Here is a 17512-nt window from a genome sequence, read left to right as displayed (position 1 = left end):
GTTTACAACGTGGGTACAAACGTGGAAATCACACGTCAAGGCGTAACTGTGACTAACTTTTATTCAATAATCCAAACTGAGATTTTTCTTTCTTATGAACAAATGCGTTAAAAAAAAAAAGAAAGAAGAAGAATAAGAGCCGAGCAGAAACCCCTCGGACATGTGACTAATTTGAGCCGCAACACGCTGCCGCCTCGGCCCACATGTTAAAATGGAGAAACTAGTAGCCGCCAGGCTAAAACACGCCAGCGAGCGCCGCCGTTCTTCGCGTTCGGTTTTTAACGCCGTGCGCGTCCGGCCGGGCCCGGCTCGTCAACGGGGAATTAATCGGTGGGCCCGGGGTGGCGGGTCTAATTTGAGCCTCGGTTTTACCTTTCTGCAACAACTTCGCCTCCCCGTTTTCCTTCTTCATCCCTGAAGTGAACAGGCTGGCGCTGTTTTCCGCGGGCAGCTTGTGTTTCTTCTTCTCTTTCTCCTTCTCCTTCTCCCGCTTCTCCTTGGGCTTCTTGAGTTTGGGCGGGGAGGCGAGGAAGGCGCTCTGCTTGAAGACTTTGTGCAGGGGCGGCTGAGCGGGCGCCGCGGGGCCGCTGGACTTGACGGGAGAAAAGCTCCATGTCGTCGGGCTGCCATAACTCTGCTTCTGGTGCGGCTTCTCTCCTCCCCCTCCTCCTCCGCCTTCCCCGTTCAGTTTCTTGGGCTTCAGGCTTTTCTCGTCGCTCCGCACTTTCTTTGTAGGTGGTGGGTGGTGGTCGCAGGAAGACTGCTGTCGATTTTCCGCCGCTACTTTCGGTTCTTTGGGCTTGGCGAGTTGGGTTTTATTCGCCGCGCCGAAGTGAATGAGGCTCACTGACTCCGCCATCTTGGGTCTTTCTCTATTTACTCTCCCGAGCGCTGCTGCTGTTTGTGTGAAAGGCAGAAAATGGGCGGGGCTTCGCCTCTACTGACAGTCAAAGCGGACTGGGGGCGGAGCCTGTCCGCCACTAGCTGCTCCTTTCTACTTTCATTGTGAATTACAAAATCGCCGAACAAATTTAACATCGCATTTCATACAGGTTCGGCGGTTAGGGAAATATCGACACAAGAATTCTTAAATATTTAATGGAAATTTTATTACTAGATATTCAAAATATTCTAAACATTAATGGAAAATGATAAACTATTATAAATTCCACTTGTGAAATGACTGCAATGTAGGATATATGTAGGTTCAATTAAAATATATGGCGACTACTACGGGAGTGCATAAGTGTGCAGGAATTCCACAATTCTGTCAGCATGTTTGTAAAATGTAGGGCAGAACTTGTATGTATTTGCACAAAATGTACAGGGTACAGTGATTTGGTTAACTTTTTAACTGGAACTAACATATAAAATTAATAATAAACTAACGCGATAATAACTTGAAGATGTTAGGGAGGGCGGAGCTTTATGACACAGAGCACACCATCTTCAGCAATCGACCTACGGGGAACTACACAGCGACGGCCATGCCGCCGATTGGACGAGCGCTGTCCTAGTGGGCGGGCTTTCCGCAGCCTCAGCGCGTCATTGGCTGACCATCGAGCGGCGCTGATGCTGCTTCCATGAAGAAATGTGACATTGGGCATGTCGCATAGCGCGGGAAAAACACCGCAGCGCGCCTCGGTGGGGCACGTTCGCTGACGGCCGTGTGGAGAAGCATCTTCCCGTGCCTCGTGATTTACACGTACCCCAAAACCAGCGCATTCGGTTCACGTGGCAAACATATTTGCCGATGTACTCATGTTTTGACGTTGCGCGTCGAAATTCTGTTCTTGCGACAATCACTCTTTCAGTTCGGTGGAAAGGAGCTGGCGCCCAATGCATGACGTTCTTCCCGGCGTTGCCAGGTATGTGGCTTTCACGCGGAATTGGGACATTTTTTAAAACTGCTCAAGGGGTGTTTTTTTCTGTCCGCAGTATGAAGGGATGACATTTTACAGAACTAACTCGCACCCCTAAATAAACCAATTTGACTGAAATTATACAAAATATTACATAAAATGGACCTAATCATATAATCAGTGTAACACAAAATATAAAGAAAGTTACTGTGTAACAATCAATTAGTCTTCTGAAGTTCTGTAATGTAGTATGGTATACAGTAAAATAACCTTTAACAATGCATCATTTATAAAATGTGTTTGACCTACTGTACTGAACATCAAGATTCCATGTTGTTGTAGGTTTCTGGTTGGACTGGACTGCTTTTGTCACACAGACCTGGCAACGCTGCCTCTGTCTGTTGACTTCAAGGGAATTCCATCTGGCACTGGCAGGCAAACTCCGACGTGGGCAGATGACAAATCGCCAGAGTTGCGTGAAAATCTGTAAAGCCCACGCTGACATGAATTTCAGTGGGGCACCCATGTGGAGGAAAGACTGGCTCTGCACACAGCTGTGCAAAAGCACTGTGGGCACCAAGTACTAAAAAAACCCTGGAAACTTAGGGTCTTGGAGCAGAATTAGTCTGGATCATGAACTGAAGAAAACTGGGATTAAGCAAATGCCCGTACAACAGGGCTTCCAGGAACACAACCAGGAACCCCTCTGATCAGACACCAGTTCCTGACGTGGGATCTTCCCTATTGGAAATATTACACTTCAAAACCTGTTGCATGCATCATGTCATGATAATTCAGTCTGGGGTGGTGGTCAGACTGGTGAAATGTATGTCTCCCCCCACCCTGCTTTGTGAATTAGTGTAATCCGAGTCCATGAGATTTTATTGCATTGTTGAGTTGGTTGAACCAGAACCGGTTAAGTTTTTCATTTTGATAACAAGACAGCCTTTTCCTCTCACCACTTGAACAAGCCCAAAGCGACTAAGTCAATAACATGTTTGTGTTTTCAGCAATCAAAAAACTTCTCACATGAGGGAGTCCCTTAGCAATTATCATTCTGCAACTAATGTAGAACGATAATACTATGATCCTCCAGTGATGCACATTGAAGTTTAACCACCCTATCACAAAAGTTGAGCCACAAGTCTTGTCCTCAGGCTAGTCAAATATGACATTTCAGGAAAAAACGAGTTCTGTGATTGCAGTCTAGGGAAATCAAATAATTTAGTCAGAAAACCCTAAAGCAACTCACACTGACAAAATGCATGCACAGGATAATGGCATCTCTATATCATTGTAATTACCATTAATAAATCAATGTGGAACCATTCCATTATTCCATATTGATTATGCAACGAACATGTTCCAGCCGACACCGTTTCTCACCTGGCTTCACTGAGGTTATACTGCAACATGCAGTATGTGCTCACGTTGCAGGCTGGATGCTCCCAGCATGGAATTTAGTTAAAGTAGTGATGCCTAATCGACCTTGGTTTATATGTGCATCTTCATTCTGTGACTAGCTCTGCACTGGGGTCTCTACTGCCTCGATTATAAAACGTTATGATGCTTAAACGGGTCTAAAACACAAACACACTGCACAAAAAACATGAGTGAAAATACACTTTATTATTCTCTGGCGCAGCGGTCATTGTAATAACCAAAGCTGAAAATATGCAGGGATAAATATTTATAGAGGCGGGGAAACAAGACTGTGCATCCGAATGGTGAGCAGCAGTGTCATTTATTACTACAGGGACATTTTGTTCTTGTGATATATTTGAGTTTAAAGCCACTAAATATCAGTTTGTTCTGCGCCTTTGCTCCGAATATGAGCTCAACAGGAGGGGAAGGAAAGGAAAGCTTAAGCAAATCTCCTGTGATTTTATGTAAATGTTCCGAATATCAGTTCACTACAACTGTGCACCTGAGTATCATCAATTTTCTTTCATCGGTTGTGAAATTGTAATTACTAAATGTAAATTGCTCTTGAAAAGTCCATCTGCTAATTAGTGTGTAATTAGTACTTTTTTCTTTGTGCTCTGCAATGAAATAAATAAACAGAAACGTTATACTTGAAGTCATTTTTTTATCTTTCTTTTTATTTTCCAAACTTGACAGATCAAATTGATTTCTGCAACATACAAACAGGTCTGTGTTGGGAGAGGACTTGAGCGAAATCCCAGAGGCTTTGATGTGGCATTGCCCATCACACACACACACACACACACACACACACACACACACACACACACACACACACAAACACACACACACACACACTCTCTCTCTCTGTCTTTCACGCCCTCAGCCACCACTGCTGATACTGCTGCTGTAGCCGACAGACGCTGATGCAAACAGGAGGCTTTCTCTCTGAAAAAAGGCACAGGTGGGCTCAGAAGAAAAGGCTAGTGGTACAGGGCATGGACCATGAAGAGAGAAGGAAAACGGCATATACAAAAATAACCTTTAGAATACAATTTACAAAAAGGGCATTATTACAATCTTGAGCCCGTGCCATCTGAGTGGCTGGCCATTTCAAGTCCAGCCTGTTCTTTTTTGTTTGTTTGTTTGTTTGTTTTGTTTAAACTTCATTATGAAATAAAAATGAAACAAAAACAACCCAAAAAGACAACCCTGAAACAGTTTGCTATTACAGAAGAGGGCAAATAATTTACATTTCAAAGTAAATGGGAAGAGGGTTCATGCAAAGACTTCTTACATCTTCTGTTAATATGAATATTTAGCGATAGCAAACTTTGTCATATTATACCTACTTGCCCTGTACATTTATAAAACAATGCATATATAGCTATCAAGAAGTTAGCAGAGAAGACAACAGAAAAAGGAAAAAAAAAAACAGTAGTTCTCTGTCCCTATCAATACATGTATAGTCACTGAATGTCTAAACGTACAGAAAATAGGTAAACAGAAATAAAAGGATATTGGAAACCAGCTGTGGTTCTGTTCTGTTCTTACTATTCGCATAAGGCAGGTTTGTGGTCCCAGCAAAAAGAGAGGATTTAGCACCAGCACAGAAAACCCTGGCAACCAGTACAAGTACAGCAGGAAGTTGTACCGTTGCATCGAGAGCGATTATCAACGTTTGCCGATTGTGTTTATCAGGGATGGCTGTGTTTTGGAGAACCGGAGAGCACAGAGTCTTTTTCCTTGGTCTACGGTGGCACTGTGGGCTGGAAGGGCTCTGGTGACTGATGGGGAGAATGCTGCGATGTTTTCAGTCAACATGTCCAATCAGATGGAGGATCCCTTGGGCCTTTGGGTTGTGAACAGCGATGACCAAATCCTGGAAAAACAAGATGCATCTGTTACAAAGAGTTGGCATGATTCAAACTAGACTGTGGCTTTGAGGGGTGCTCACCACAACCTCCCAAGTCACACACATGCATAAATGTGCTGTATTGGCATAGGAAATTAATTCTTATGTACATGTGATTTCTCTTTTCACATTGTCATTATGGTGTTGTGCAGAATTTTGAGGAAAATGCATTTAATCCATTTTGAAATAAGGCTGTAACATAACAAAATGTGGAAAATGTCATGCGCTGTGAATACCTTCCCTATGCATTGTGTGTATATGTATTTAATTCCTCTCTTCAATGGGAGAGAAATGGGGCAGTAGTGTCCCAGCGGTTAAGGAAGCGGACCCGTAATCGGAAGGTTGCCAGTTTGAGTCCCGAAGTGCCAAGGTGACACTGAGGTTACACTGAGCAAAGCACCGTCCCCACACACTGCTCCCCAGGCGCCTGTAATGGCTGCCCACTGCTCACCAAGGGTGATGGTTAAAAGCAGAGGACACAATTTGTTGTGTCACCATGTGCTGTGCTGTGTATCACAATGACAATCACATCACTCTTCACTCAGAATTTTGGGAATACCAATAAAATTTTTTAGAGCTTTTGAGGTTCTAAATGGCTTCACCACCCAACATTTCTTTACAATTTGGATCAGTGATGTTGGATTGCCAGTTCGGTTCTGTGGAAAATGCCCCGTGGGAGACGATGCTCTGCACAGCTGCCCCGCTGGGGAATATCGCGGTTTCATGCCGCGAGGAGGAACTCCAAAAAATCTTTATGGTCTTCATTTACGAATACAAGATTTAAGACTCACATGTTTTTATGTTTTTACATAGAATCTGTTGTAAAAAAATCACATTTAGTTTGTGTTTCTGGCTGCTACGGCCCACTACACAAATCAGCTGATTCAAAATGTGGCTTTATTATCATGGTTCCAGTTCATTATGCAAGTGGGCATAATTTGTATTCCAGATCTCCCCAATGTTTATTTATTTGATTTCAAATTTGAAGCATTTTTACTTTTACAAAAGGAAGAATGTGTAATATTGTGAAATAGTTTTTTGCATGAAATGCACATATTATTTACATCAAAATGGTTTACAAAAGCGAACATTAAATGCCCAAGCACCTTGTTGAACAGTGATTAAATGTGATTTGTCATATTGCATTTGTTCTTTTTCCCCATCCACTCCATAGTTTTTAGATGGAAAAAATACATTTATAACCGAAAACATGGAATTCAGAAGAATTAAAATGGATAAAATAAAACTGATTTCATAAAGCCATACAAACAAACCTCACCTGTTACCGCGGTCGCTTCAGGCTTCTCATTGGTGGCTACTGTCTCAGCCACAGCATCCACAGTCTTCTTACCTTCCCCTGTTTTACATACACATACACACACACACACACACACACAGGTGTAAGTTCCAGTAGCATGGGATATCAGATGCCACTGGCCCTGACACTGCCTCCCTGACTAAGAAAAAGAAAAGAAAAAAAAAACCTGCTCGATTCGCTCCCTTGCTCTGTCAGACTCACCCAGCCAAGCTAGTCATTTCACAAAAATAGACAACAAAACACTAGAGACATGTAAGAACTGTGACAGCTATAAATGTATTCTTTTTTTCTTTATTATTGCCATGCCTTTACACACAGCTTTTTGTGCATTTACAGAGCTTTTTGTATGTATTCCAGCATTTACAGATATTACAAAACACAAAACTGCTTATCAAAATATCACAATATATAACATGTATTCCAGTACCTTGGTATCTAGTCTCCAATATCCCAAAATACTATACATAAGGGAACTTACGAGACTGGGAGATTTAGCCCATTTAACAGCATGAATAATTCAGTTTGTGACTATTTTATCACACGAATGATCTGAGTAGGGCTCTCAATGTGGCATTTTGCATCTAACAGATGTGAAAAGCATGTTGGATGGATGCGAGGTTATCATTCTTTCACACTCACAAACAAATCACCTCCTCCCTCATTAACTAGGCATGTGCAAAGACAGAAGACAGAAAGTTGAGGCCTGTCCCAGTGGGGGTAGCATATGAGGTGAATTTAAAGATGAAGGGCCACCTACCAGATGCAGATTTTGTTTGTGTGTTGGACTCCTACAAGAGAAAGAAACACATCAGTGACATGACATAATGACCTATGCAGCTCACCATGGCTTTCTACAAATGCATTTAGTCTTTCTTGTTATGGAAATTTTTTTTTTAAAAATGTTTGAATTCACAAAAGATGTTCATCATGTCACTTGATGGGTCCCATACAATTAAGTATATGGATGACAGTCAATTATGAACAGTATATAAACTATATATGTAGTTTATTAGGTTGACACTTATGTTTTATAATGCTGGACAGTACTTGGAGGGCAAAATATTTTGTGCTGTTCATGCGAACCGCTGACGCTTAATAACTCAACCGTAAATTGCAACTGGCTCAGTAACTGCAGCACTAATGGCACAGAAACGTTGTGTCTTCTGCCAAGTACCTGGAGACCAGCTGCGTCCAATGCTGCCTGCTGGCGTGTCGGACTGCTGGCCCAGGAAGCCATGCCTCCCGCCGCCACCAGCTCCTTTGGGTCCACAGGATCTGGAGACAAGAAGGCAAAATAGTGTCAACACCAGGCTGACTTAAACCACCGGACACTGCACAATCACAGATACTGCACTAAGATTCACTCATGACCTAGACTTGGAAAAAAAACAAAAACAAGACAGTTGGACTAGAATGAAGTCAACCTCTTACACGTCAACACTCTTCCACTGTGGTTGATACATAAGGACACAAATAATTAGAGACACACAGTACAAGCTCAGTCTGTTACTGTGCTCCAAAGTCACGTCATTGAGATTGGAGAAGATTCTGGGGGGCTGCGTGAGCTCAAATGTTCCAGACTAACAGGATCAGCTGGTCACACTATATTTAAATCAAGGTTCAATATGTTAGTTAACGGTCTGCACCGGTTACTTTAAATTGTAGGAAACAAAGCTCCTTGTGTGTTCAGCAAATCTACTTTAAAAAAAGAACACAATTTCAACAGTTCAGCATGTGGAACTGCAACTGGGCGCCCTCTTGTGGGACAAGAGAGCACAACAGGCAAGGAGGAGTCCACCAACCAACTCACTGGTGGGCAGGACGCACCTGTGGCCAGAAAGAAGGACTCGGGGGTTCTCTCGGGCAGGGGGGGAGGGGACTCTTCGCTCTCGTCGCGGTCTGGGGCAAAGAGCAGGAAGGGCATTACTGACCAAGGAGACGACAATGGCGGACGGACGTCAAGCAACTTAAGAGGCCAAGCGACACACAACAGCAGCCCGAGACAAGCCCAATGCACGAGCGGCCACAACAGAACAAGCTAGGGGAAAAGCGAGCCATGCAGCCCCAGAACAAGGCAAACGCAGCGAGAGAAGATTGGGTTCATTTATTAATGCGTACGCGTTGTAAAACCCATCCACAAGCCATTACTGAACATGGAATCGGTCGAAAATATTACAGCCAAAAAAACTAAAATACAGTAAAATCAATAACCAGCTTGGAGGGGTTCACACACACACAGACAAAATAAAGAAGTTGTCCAGTTTTCCACTATAAGAACCCGACGTTAGGATAATTTCATCGCATAGAAAAGAGTTTTATACACATCGTTTTGATGTCTTGGCATGAAAAAGCCATTCTGCGAGACGCAACATTTTACAGAAATAAAAACTATAAAGAAATGTTTGTAGTCACTGTCACAAGAGTTAACATGGAGTAGCTGTCAAATCTTTAATTATTTACACTTCTGATTGATAAAACGGACACTTTAGCTGAATAAAATGAAAGAATAAAAAAAAAAAAAATTGTAGACCTTTTTCGCATACTTAAATAATTTAATTTAAAAAACACTATGTATTATGGATTGCAGACTGAATTAATAAAAGCATATTTTGCTTTAGGGTGACATTCATAGACAGCGCTCAACTACTTTCTAGTAGCACCACACTGATGACAAATCGAAGTCATTCAGCCCATAATTGAGCACTTACTCACTCTCTCACACCTCCTTCTCACATTAGTGTCTGACAGGTCACACTGGGCTCCACTCACTCACACATTCAGGGAGAGAAAGTGCACGAGACGGAGGGAAAGCTCGGAAACAGACAGGAGGAGTCTGCTCTTTAAATCAGGCCAGTTGAAACACTCCGCCCATGTTCCCATGTTCCAAAACGCGCAATATAAAAATAGACGCCACCTCCTCAGCGTAACAGCGTGAGAGAGAAGGAGGGACAGAGCACCAGCGATGTAATAAGAGCATGAGAGAAAGAGGACGAGCCCTTTTTTGTATGTTAAGACAGACGTAAGCTTTAATCCATGCGTTCGACCGTATGAGTGCCGCCGATGCCCCATTTGCATCCAGTATCATGTAAGCCTCGCAACACAGTGCTGCATGCTGAAAGGAGTCATCCTAGCATGGAGCACTCTCTACTTCCAATTTCAATTCATGACAAACAATTCATATGGAAAACAGATCAATCTACCTATTTATTCACAACCTTATACCCTCCAGACAGAGACTTGTGTTTCCACTGGGCTCCACAAAACCGTGTATATATGTATATATTGAAAAGAAAAAAAAGAAATCCTATGCTATATGAGTGCTGAGGAAGTAATAGATCCCTCCTTTAAATAAATAATTTGTGTGAGCCATAATCTAATTTAACTTGGAAAAATGTTCAACTTATAATTGAACCGATCGTCTCCACAACCTCCACACACAGGGTTTATCCTCCCTTTTGGCTTTAAGAAATCCTTAAAAACAATCTTCTTCAAAATCCCACTCTGTGCGCCAATCATTTTAGGCCTGAAGTAACTGACATGTCCTGTGCACCCTGTCTCCCTACAACTCTGTAATTGTTTCCATGAAGAAGCAACTCAGCTCTTAAGGAGGAGCTCATTATCTAAAGCACCACTCAGACAAAGTAAGTATTATGGGATTCATTATTCCGTTAACGAACTAAATTGTCTCTTTAGAGGTCCATACTGTTTTCTATGCAATAAAAGAGTGCCACATGCATTTAATACTATTTGATGTTCTAATTGACTGACCCCTCGCTGACCTTAGATTAGCTTAGACACCCTAGACACCTAATACAAAAAAACAGATAGTGACCCAGCCGGCCAACATACCGGATTCCACTGAGAAATTCTGCCCGGCGATGGACAACGGTGTGACCTTCCGGGACAGGGCGTCTCCAGATGTGGCAGAGGAGGCCGGGCCCATAGCCAAGGAGACAACAGAGCGGCCATTCGCTGTGGGTCGGGCGAGAGACTCGCACACACCGCTGTCGCCCTCCATATCGGAGTTGTCTGAATGCAGAGGGTTGGTGAAGCTCAGCGCAGTCCTGGCTGACGCGGTGTGGGACAGCGCTGGGCTGGGGGTCTGCTCGGGGCCACCCGTAGGGGAGGAACGAGCTTTCTCTGGGCTGGGAGGTGACCAGGTGGCATGGCCCGGTTTTTCCTTCTCCTTCTCCCGCAGGGGTAGGTGGTTAGGCCGGGGTGGAGCCGCAGACTCGCTGCCCACCGAGTCTCCTGACGTAGAGTGCCCAGAGTCATGTGACGTGGAGCTGGAAGTGTTGGATCGAGTTTTGAATGCAAGCGAGCGGTGCAGCATCCCGGCGCTGGGCTCAAAGCTGCGAGGACTCTCCTGCAGCGGCACCTTCTTGATCTCGATACTTAGCTTCCTTTCCACGCGCCGCTCCACCCCCTCCAGCGCAGGGGACGGAGCAGAAGATGTGGGAGGGACTGAGGAGCTCAAGGTTGAGAGTGAAGGAGTCAAGGTGGAAACCGCAGGAACTGAGGTCGGGGGCGAAGGCGTCAAGGCGGTTGCTGATGGACCTGAGGCTGGAGGTGAAGGTGTGGAGATGAGCCCCGATGTGGCAGTGGGGATTATGGGAGGAGGCTGATCGGCAGTCTTGTTGTAGTTCTCATTGAGGTCCGAGTTCTGAGAGGAGGACAACACATGCAGCACCGGCTTGGGGTGATACCGGTCATTGTCCTGCCGGACGTTGGTGACAGTTGGGAAAGAGGAGGGTGGAGAGGGGGTGAGGATGGGAGGTACTGGGCGGGGCTCGGGTGGCTGGAGGATCTCCTCCTTCATATCACCCTCTGGCTGAGAGCTGGAAAAGATGAAGATCATGAATATCTTTAATATTCTGCAGGCATTTTACGTTTCATTATTTAATCACCACAAGGTGGCGAACTGAACTTCCCACTGTCTATAAATTATTGTGTCTACGTACCCAGAATAGAATAAACAAGAATAATTATAAAATACACAACCAGGGAAACGTTTGCACACACCTACTCTATAGAAGCTACGTCAAGAACGTACTACAGAAATTAAGTATGTTTGATTAATTTTTCAGGGAGAACACATCTCATTTACAAATGTTGGCAAAGCAATGTAACCCGGTTCAAGAAATGATCATTAACACGAGTTAATTAAAAGCAGCTCAACACACGCTCTACATCAGACTGTTGGAACACCCTCCGTAACATGACTGAGATAAACCTATAAGTCTATTTGTTTGTTAACATACATAACCACACACACAATGTATATACAACATTATGAAGTGAGCATGAGCTTAAAAAAAAAACCCAGAAGTTTCCAGAATGCTGATGTAATGACATGAGAGAATTACTAACCACAGAGAGATGGAAAATGCCCAACCTCAGAAAGTGTGAATTACCCCCCCACGCATACGCACACACGCACGCACGCACACACACACACACACACAGCTATAGAAGGATGTGGTCAAGTGCCAAATAGGCAGCACATGACTTCCCACCCAGGCCCTGCACATGACTTGCAAATACTGTAGAGCGGCAAAAAAGTTCTGCAAGCCTCCTCGGCTGATGTGGTTAGTGTAATTTGCTATAAATTATAATCCCTACTGAAAGTCAGGAGAGCCATAACAACTCTTCTCTACAGGACCAACGACACTTACAGATAACTGGTTCACAGTTCAGCTGCCCGGGTTAATTGGTTGATAAATTTCCGTCTCACTAATGGGGACTGGAGGACTTGGTGCTAATTCCCCCCCCCCCCCCCCCCCCAAAAAAAAAGCCCTGTTTAGGAGCTGCTACTTCCTGTGTAGTGAGACGGAATAGAAAGCAACCCCATGGGAGTTGGGACAGGAATTAAAAATGAATTTCCCAGCTGGGCTGAATATTTTTAGGGGGAAAAACAGTGGGAATCTGGGAAAGTGAATATATTTTGCTTTCGAAAAGATTAAAAAAAAAAAAAAAGCACACAGAAATGTGTCATTATACACACACACACACACACACACACACACACACACACACACACATATATATATATACATACATACAAAGAGTGTAGTGCACACAACTTTCGATTTTTGCTGCAGAACACAGGAAAGGCCTCCCCCTACGCATCACCCTCATAAATAGCTGCCCAGAAATACCACAGCTTCATTTGTTTCTCTGACTGTTACTACCTGTCATTCCACATCCAAAACACTCTTTTGGAATAAACTTACACATTACATAGAGTCCGGGACAATATATGATTTGCAATTATACGCAAAGAGGAGTGGGCCAAAATTTCCCCTTAGGCATGTTGCATACATCAGTCAGTAAATTAATTTGCCACCAATGTATGTACACTGGGACAAGGACAGTGGTCACATTAAACGGCCAAGTTGAGTTAAAAACGTAACTCGACTAAATTGAGGCTGAAAAGTATTCTATTATCATATCACTCCTACTTTGTAAACTACTGCGCAGTATTGGTATCATTGTTTTCTACCGACTGAATGTGCTTCAGTTAAAACAAAGTTTAAAGGCAAAGCAATTTATTTTATGCTCTATGGCAGTGGCGGAAAATTAAGATACCGGTGTGCGTGAAAGGTTGCAGCACCTGAAACAAAAGCATCCTCACATGAACTGCACTTCTCCAAGCAGACTCTGAGCTTGGAGGAATTTTTATACATCAATGTCAAAATTAGCATATTGTGTGTGTGTCTTTACGTTACTTTTAAATGGAGACACGCGGCTTCCAGATACCCCAATTCTCCCAGAAGTTCCCAGAATCTCCCAATTACTGATGCCCACAAATTGCATAAAATATCTAGAGCAAGCAAACAACTTTTAAGGCATTTATCAGATGCCCTTATCCAGTTACAGGGACAGTCCCCCTGGAGCAACTTAGGGTTTTGCTCAGGGACACAATGGTAGTAAGTGGGATTTGAACCTGGGTCATCTGGTTCATAGACGAGGGTCTTACCCACTAGGCCACTACCACCACTACAGCAAACAAGAGCATGCATGTGACACATTAACATTTCCATCACACGCTCACTAAATTGGGGCAGTGGTGGCCTAGCGGTTAAGGAAACAGACCCATAATAGGAAGGTTGACCGTTCGAGAACGTATGTATGTGTGGATCACTGCTTGGGTGTCCAATGCCACAGACAAACAGTATCCTGATTGGTTTGCTTTGCAAAAAATTCAATCAGATTTAAGTGTGGACAGGCTTTTATTTAACTTATAGAGGCTATAATAAGTTTAAAACTGTGTGTCAGTACACAGGAGCATCAAGAGCCTGAATTTCATGAATTGAATTTGAGCATGCTGAATAATATTATTTAAAATTTTGGTTGCTTATTGACATTGCAAAAGATATATTTTGTAAATCACTGTAGAATCAATATATTCAGATATATTCACATTGTAAGTCGCTCTGGATAGGGGCGTCTGCCAAATGCCGTAAATGTAAATGTAAACATTGATTTTCCTTTTGGTATTGAAACAGTGTTTGAAATTCAAATTCAAATTTCAAAATCTGATTGAAATTGGATACAGTTGGAAAATGAACTGTTTAAGTTGGGTTTTTAGTAATAACTGAAATGTTCATATATATTTAATTTCTTTTTACTATTTTGTACCTTTGTACTCAGATGGGCTGCATGGGGTACATCACTTTTTAATTTAAAAGGACAAATAAGTTGTATTTCATAGTTTTTTTTTTTCATGTACATAATCAATGTTAGACGGGGCTTAAATGGTCTTAGTTCTGGAGTCAATAGGGTACAGGTTTTAAGCTTTGATCTAATAAAAATTGTTTTTCATGAGAAACAACAGTAAATTGCTTGCTCATTTCATGTTGCATAACTGATACTTGTTTAAAAACTCAAAAGTATGATTTATCTGAGCACTTGATAACTCCATGAAAACAATTGACAGACTACTGAACAACAGAAATATTTGATAGCTGCAGCTGCCGAGTGTGGCACTAACATTACTAAGCGGGCAGTGACTAACAGCGTGGCCTTGACACAGGCTCCTTAGGAATTCCTGTGTTATCACTCAACCACACACACATGCAGTCCTTCTTTTTGTATTAATGGCTGTAATGCTGAAAATTATTACTAAAAAAAAAAAAATAAAAAAAATTAAAAAAAATAACATGTTGCATTTCTGACAAGACAGATAAAGGCAATCAGAAACCCTCCAGGCGAAAGCAAATTGGAGCTCAAACCAAACACCTAGCCAGACATCAACATATATTCCCCTACAGTCTCAATGGGATTGAAGAGATCCCTTACAGAGGTTTCTGAAAACAAGGAAACACAGGAAGGTCTGTGCAGCTCTGATTTTTAACTCTCTGTAGCCTGGCCCCTCGTGGCTAATGAGAAGCTTTGAGCTCACGTAATAAAGAGCCAATAAGAAAAAAGAACACTGATGGGGTCCCCTCTGCCTGAGCCATCACTGGACCAGTTGCACTGCTAGAAAAGATAAAAAATTACTCTGTGCTATGTAATGTGAAAGAGGTGAAAATAACCAACAACCAGTCCTTAACACAAAGCTTTATGCTTTGTAAGTAACAAACGCTTGTATGCATCCTAAGTCTAAACCTAAGGCTGCTTTCAGACCAAACTTGCCCCAAAAAATATGCATAGTTTTCTAAACTCCCAGTAAAAGGATAATGTTGTGTTGTCTCTTGACACTCAAACACTGGTAAGATCATCTTTTCCCCCATTCCCGCTTTGTGTGTGTGTTTCGAAGGGGCAAAAAGAACACTAGCATGAAACACATAACAGTGAAAATACAGCACAACAATACGTACACAAATTTCAACTTTGACCGCAGTGTGAGAACAAGGCTGCAGAGTGGCACGCAGCACCGAGTGAATCTCCTACCTGGAGTGGAGCTGTACACAGATCAGCTACAGTCACTACCAGCACTTTTTTTTAACAAGATTTTTTTATGCCGCCGCCAGAAAATCACCAAGCAACGTCATTATGATATAATCAATTATGTTCTGCACTGCATCGATACACAATTGTCCATGGCTGCGTCGCAATTCATCGATTATACGATTCATTTGAACAACACCCCTAAGAGGAAGTAACAACAATCTTGTTATATCTAAGTTCACCTTGTGTTAAATTGTATGTGTGTGTGTGTCTATATATGTGTGTGTGTGTGTACGTACTTGTTTTAATTACATATAGGGGAAGTACAAATCTAAAATATTCCTGCCATTGTATTCCTACAAAGATGGGTAAATGTGAGTGTGTGGTGATGGTGGTGGTTTTTGTTAGTCGGTGATGTGCAACATTTGCGTGAGAACACAAAGAGGCATAGTAGGAGGTGGGCTCAGCTTGAGACGCTCACATTTCCACATCAAACAGACAGCAGGAGAAGTGAGAAGAAGAGACAGCCGGGCTACTGCTTGCACTTGTGTGTGTGTGTGTGTACACACACACACACACACACACACACACACACACACACACACACGACACTCCTTCTCCAGCATGAGACAGTTCAAGTTTTGGGAGAAGGGCTAAACAAATCCACAGTAAAAACCAAGGTTTCTCAAATCAAGCCTAATCTATAAAACCCACTGCACAAAACTAGTACATTTCCAGAACAGAAACTTACCTGCGTATGCGTGGTGGCTTTGGGGGAGGGTTGTCCCAAGCCTCCTCATCCACATTCTGCGCTGCTTTCTCTGGACTCCCCTCGTCCTGCAAAGACAGAGCGAAAACTTCAACAATTACCAGTCTGAAGCATAGTTACAGACCCTTTAAAGCCTGTAACAGAGCTGATAGCATGACTGACCCATTCATGTGAGGATGAAAGGTGGCAGCTATTTTAAATGGTACACAGAGCACTGGAGTAAAGAGTATAATTACGTGCCATTTAATGGTTTATGTGTAACATTAAAACATGGTGTACAGATACCTTTTCCTCATACACAGTATACAATAAATCCTTCCTTTTCAACTGATTGCTTGTATGAAGTCACAAAAGAAGCCACACTAGTGAGATTTGCATCTGTATTTTAGTACTTAGAAAACAAACACCTATGTGAAATATACACCACCTTTCAAATATTTCGTTTAATTTACAAATGTTTAGTGCATTAAAATGACAAAATGGGTAAAAAAATTCCAGATGTTGTTCATTTTGTAAATGACTGCAGTAGCTGGAAATGGCTGTTAATAATGGAATATCTGCATACATGTAGAGCAGAATTCCAATGGAATGTTTTGTTTAATAACCCATGTCTGTCACTTGAAAAGCTTCACTAGTACAGTGTATAAACATGTAGGTTCATTATTTCAAACTTTGTCAATAATTAGAATTTCTTTTTCTATTCAAAACCATTTAGGGTATTTTAATGTTAAAACATTGAAATTTCCATTTTAGTTAAATGTCAAGTCATTTAACTATTGTTATATATGCGTTAATGAATGTCAATAATGGACTTTATTAAGCAAAAAAGTATGAGACACTGGACTAATTTGAGATTTTATTGTGTCTCCTTAGACCCACTGCCTTGTTGTTCTGCTGCAACCAACAACAAAAGACGACGTAGAGCGTTAAAAAGCATGTGGGGTGTTACATATTTCTCCTTCACATTAACTTACCTGAGGTTAATGCGTGAGCAAATTTTTGGTGTTTATTTTGAAGTGTGTGTGTGCAGACACGTGAGTGTGTATGAGACAGAGCGATACAGAGGGACAGTAAGATCGTTAGCCTGTCTGTCTGCGCTGCAGGCTGAATGTATGTACTGTTTAATCACAAGGCTCCAGTGTTGGACGTGCTACTCGTGTTCCCCCGCTTCCCAGATGTGGGCCGGTTCTCATGCTCTCGGAGCATTATGTCATGGGTCCCCCAGCCTCCCAAACAGGAAGTGAGACCCGACACTTGGCAAGAGGCCAGCAGCCCCATCCTTTTTATTCCTTCCTGCTCTCTTTTTGGAACATCTGCTTCTGTATGTGCCG

General features: G+C 42.6%; 2 protein-coding genes across 3 annotated transcripts in view; both read right to left on the bottom strand.

Annotated features, from left to right (window-relative positions):
* LOC114764477 (round spermatid basic protein 1-like) overlaps positions 1-925 on the bottom strand; it is a 38541-nt gene extending 37616 nt beyond the window's left edge. Inside the window, exon 1 of the mRNA XM_028954154.1 lies at positions 373-925. Within this exon, the coding sequence (XP_028809987.1) occupies positions 373-859 (487 nt within the window). The 5' untranslated portion in view covers positions 860-925. The remainder of the gene's footprint in view (positions 1-372) is intronic.
* Positions 926-3937: 3012 nt separating this feature from the next.
* Positions 3938-17512, bottom strand: part of ptpn12 (protein tyrosine phosphatase non-receptor type 12) — a 33249-nt gene continuing 19674 nt past the window's right edge. Inside the window, exons 12-18 of one of the 2 annotated variants that reach the window (XM_028954155.1) lie at positions 16164-16249; positions 10370-11358; positions 8348-8419; positions 7695-7795; positions 7278-7308; positions 6482-6559; positions 3938-5169 (exon numbers count right to left, since the gene is read on the bottom strand). In XM_028954155.1, coding sequence (XP_028809988.1) covers positions 5105-5169; positions 6482-6559; positions 7278-7308; positions 7695-7795; positions 8348-8419; positions 10370-11358; positions 16164-16249 — 1422 coding nt within the window. In that variant the 3' untranslated portion in view covers positions 3938-5104. The remainder of the gene's footprint in view (positions 5170-6481; positions 6560-7277; positions 7309-7694; positions 7796-8347; positions 8420-10369; positions 11359-16163; positions 16250-17512) is intronic. The other variant, XM_028954156.1, reaches the window with a different exon arrangement.

This window comes from Denticeps clupeoides, chromosome 15, assembly GCF_900700375.1.
Source record: "Denticeps clupeoides chromosome 15, fDenClu1.1, whole genome shotgun sequence".
In the NCBI taxonomy this organism is placed as follows: domain Eukaryota; kingdom Metazoa; phylum Chordata; class Actinopteri; order Clupeiformes; family Denticipitidae; genus Denticeps; species Denticeps clupeoides.
The sequence above is the reverse complement of the archived record's forward strand: the minus strand, read 5'-3'. Positions and strand labels throughout refer to the sequence as shown.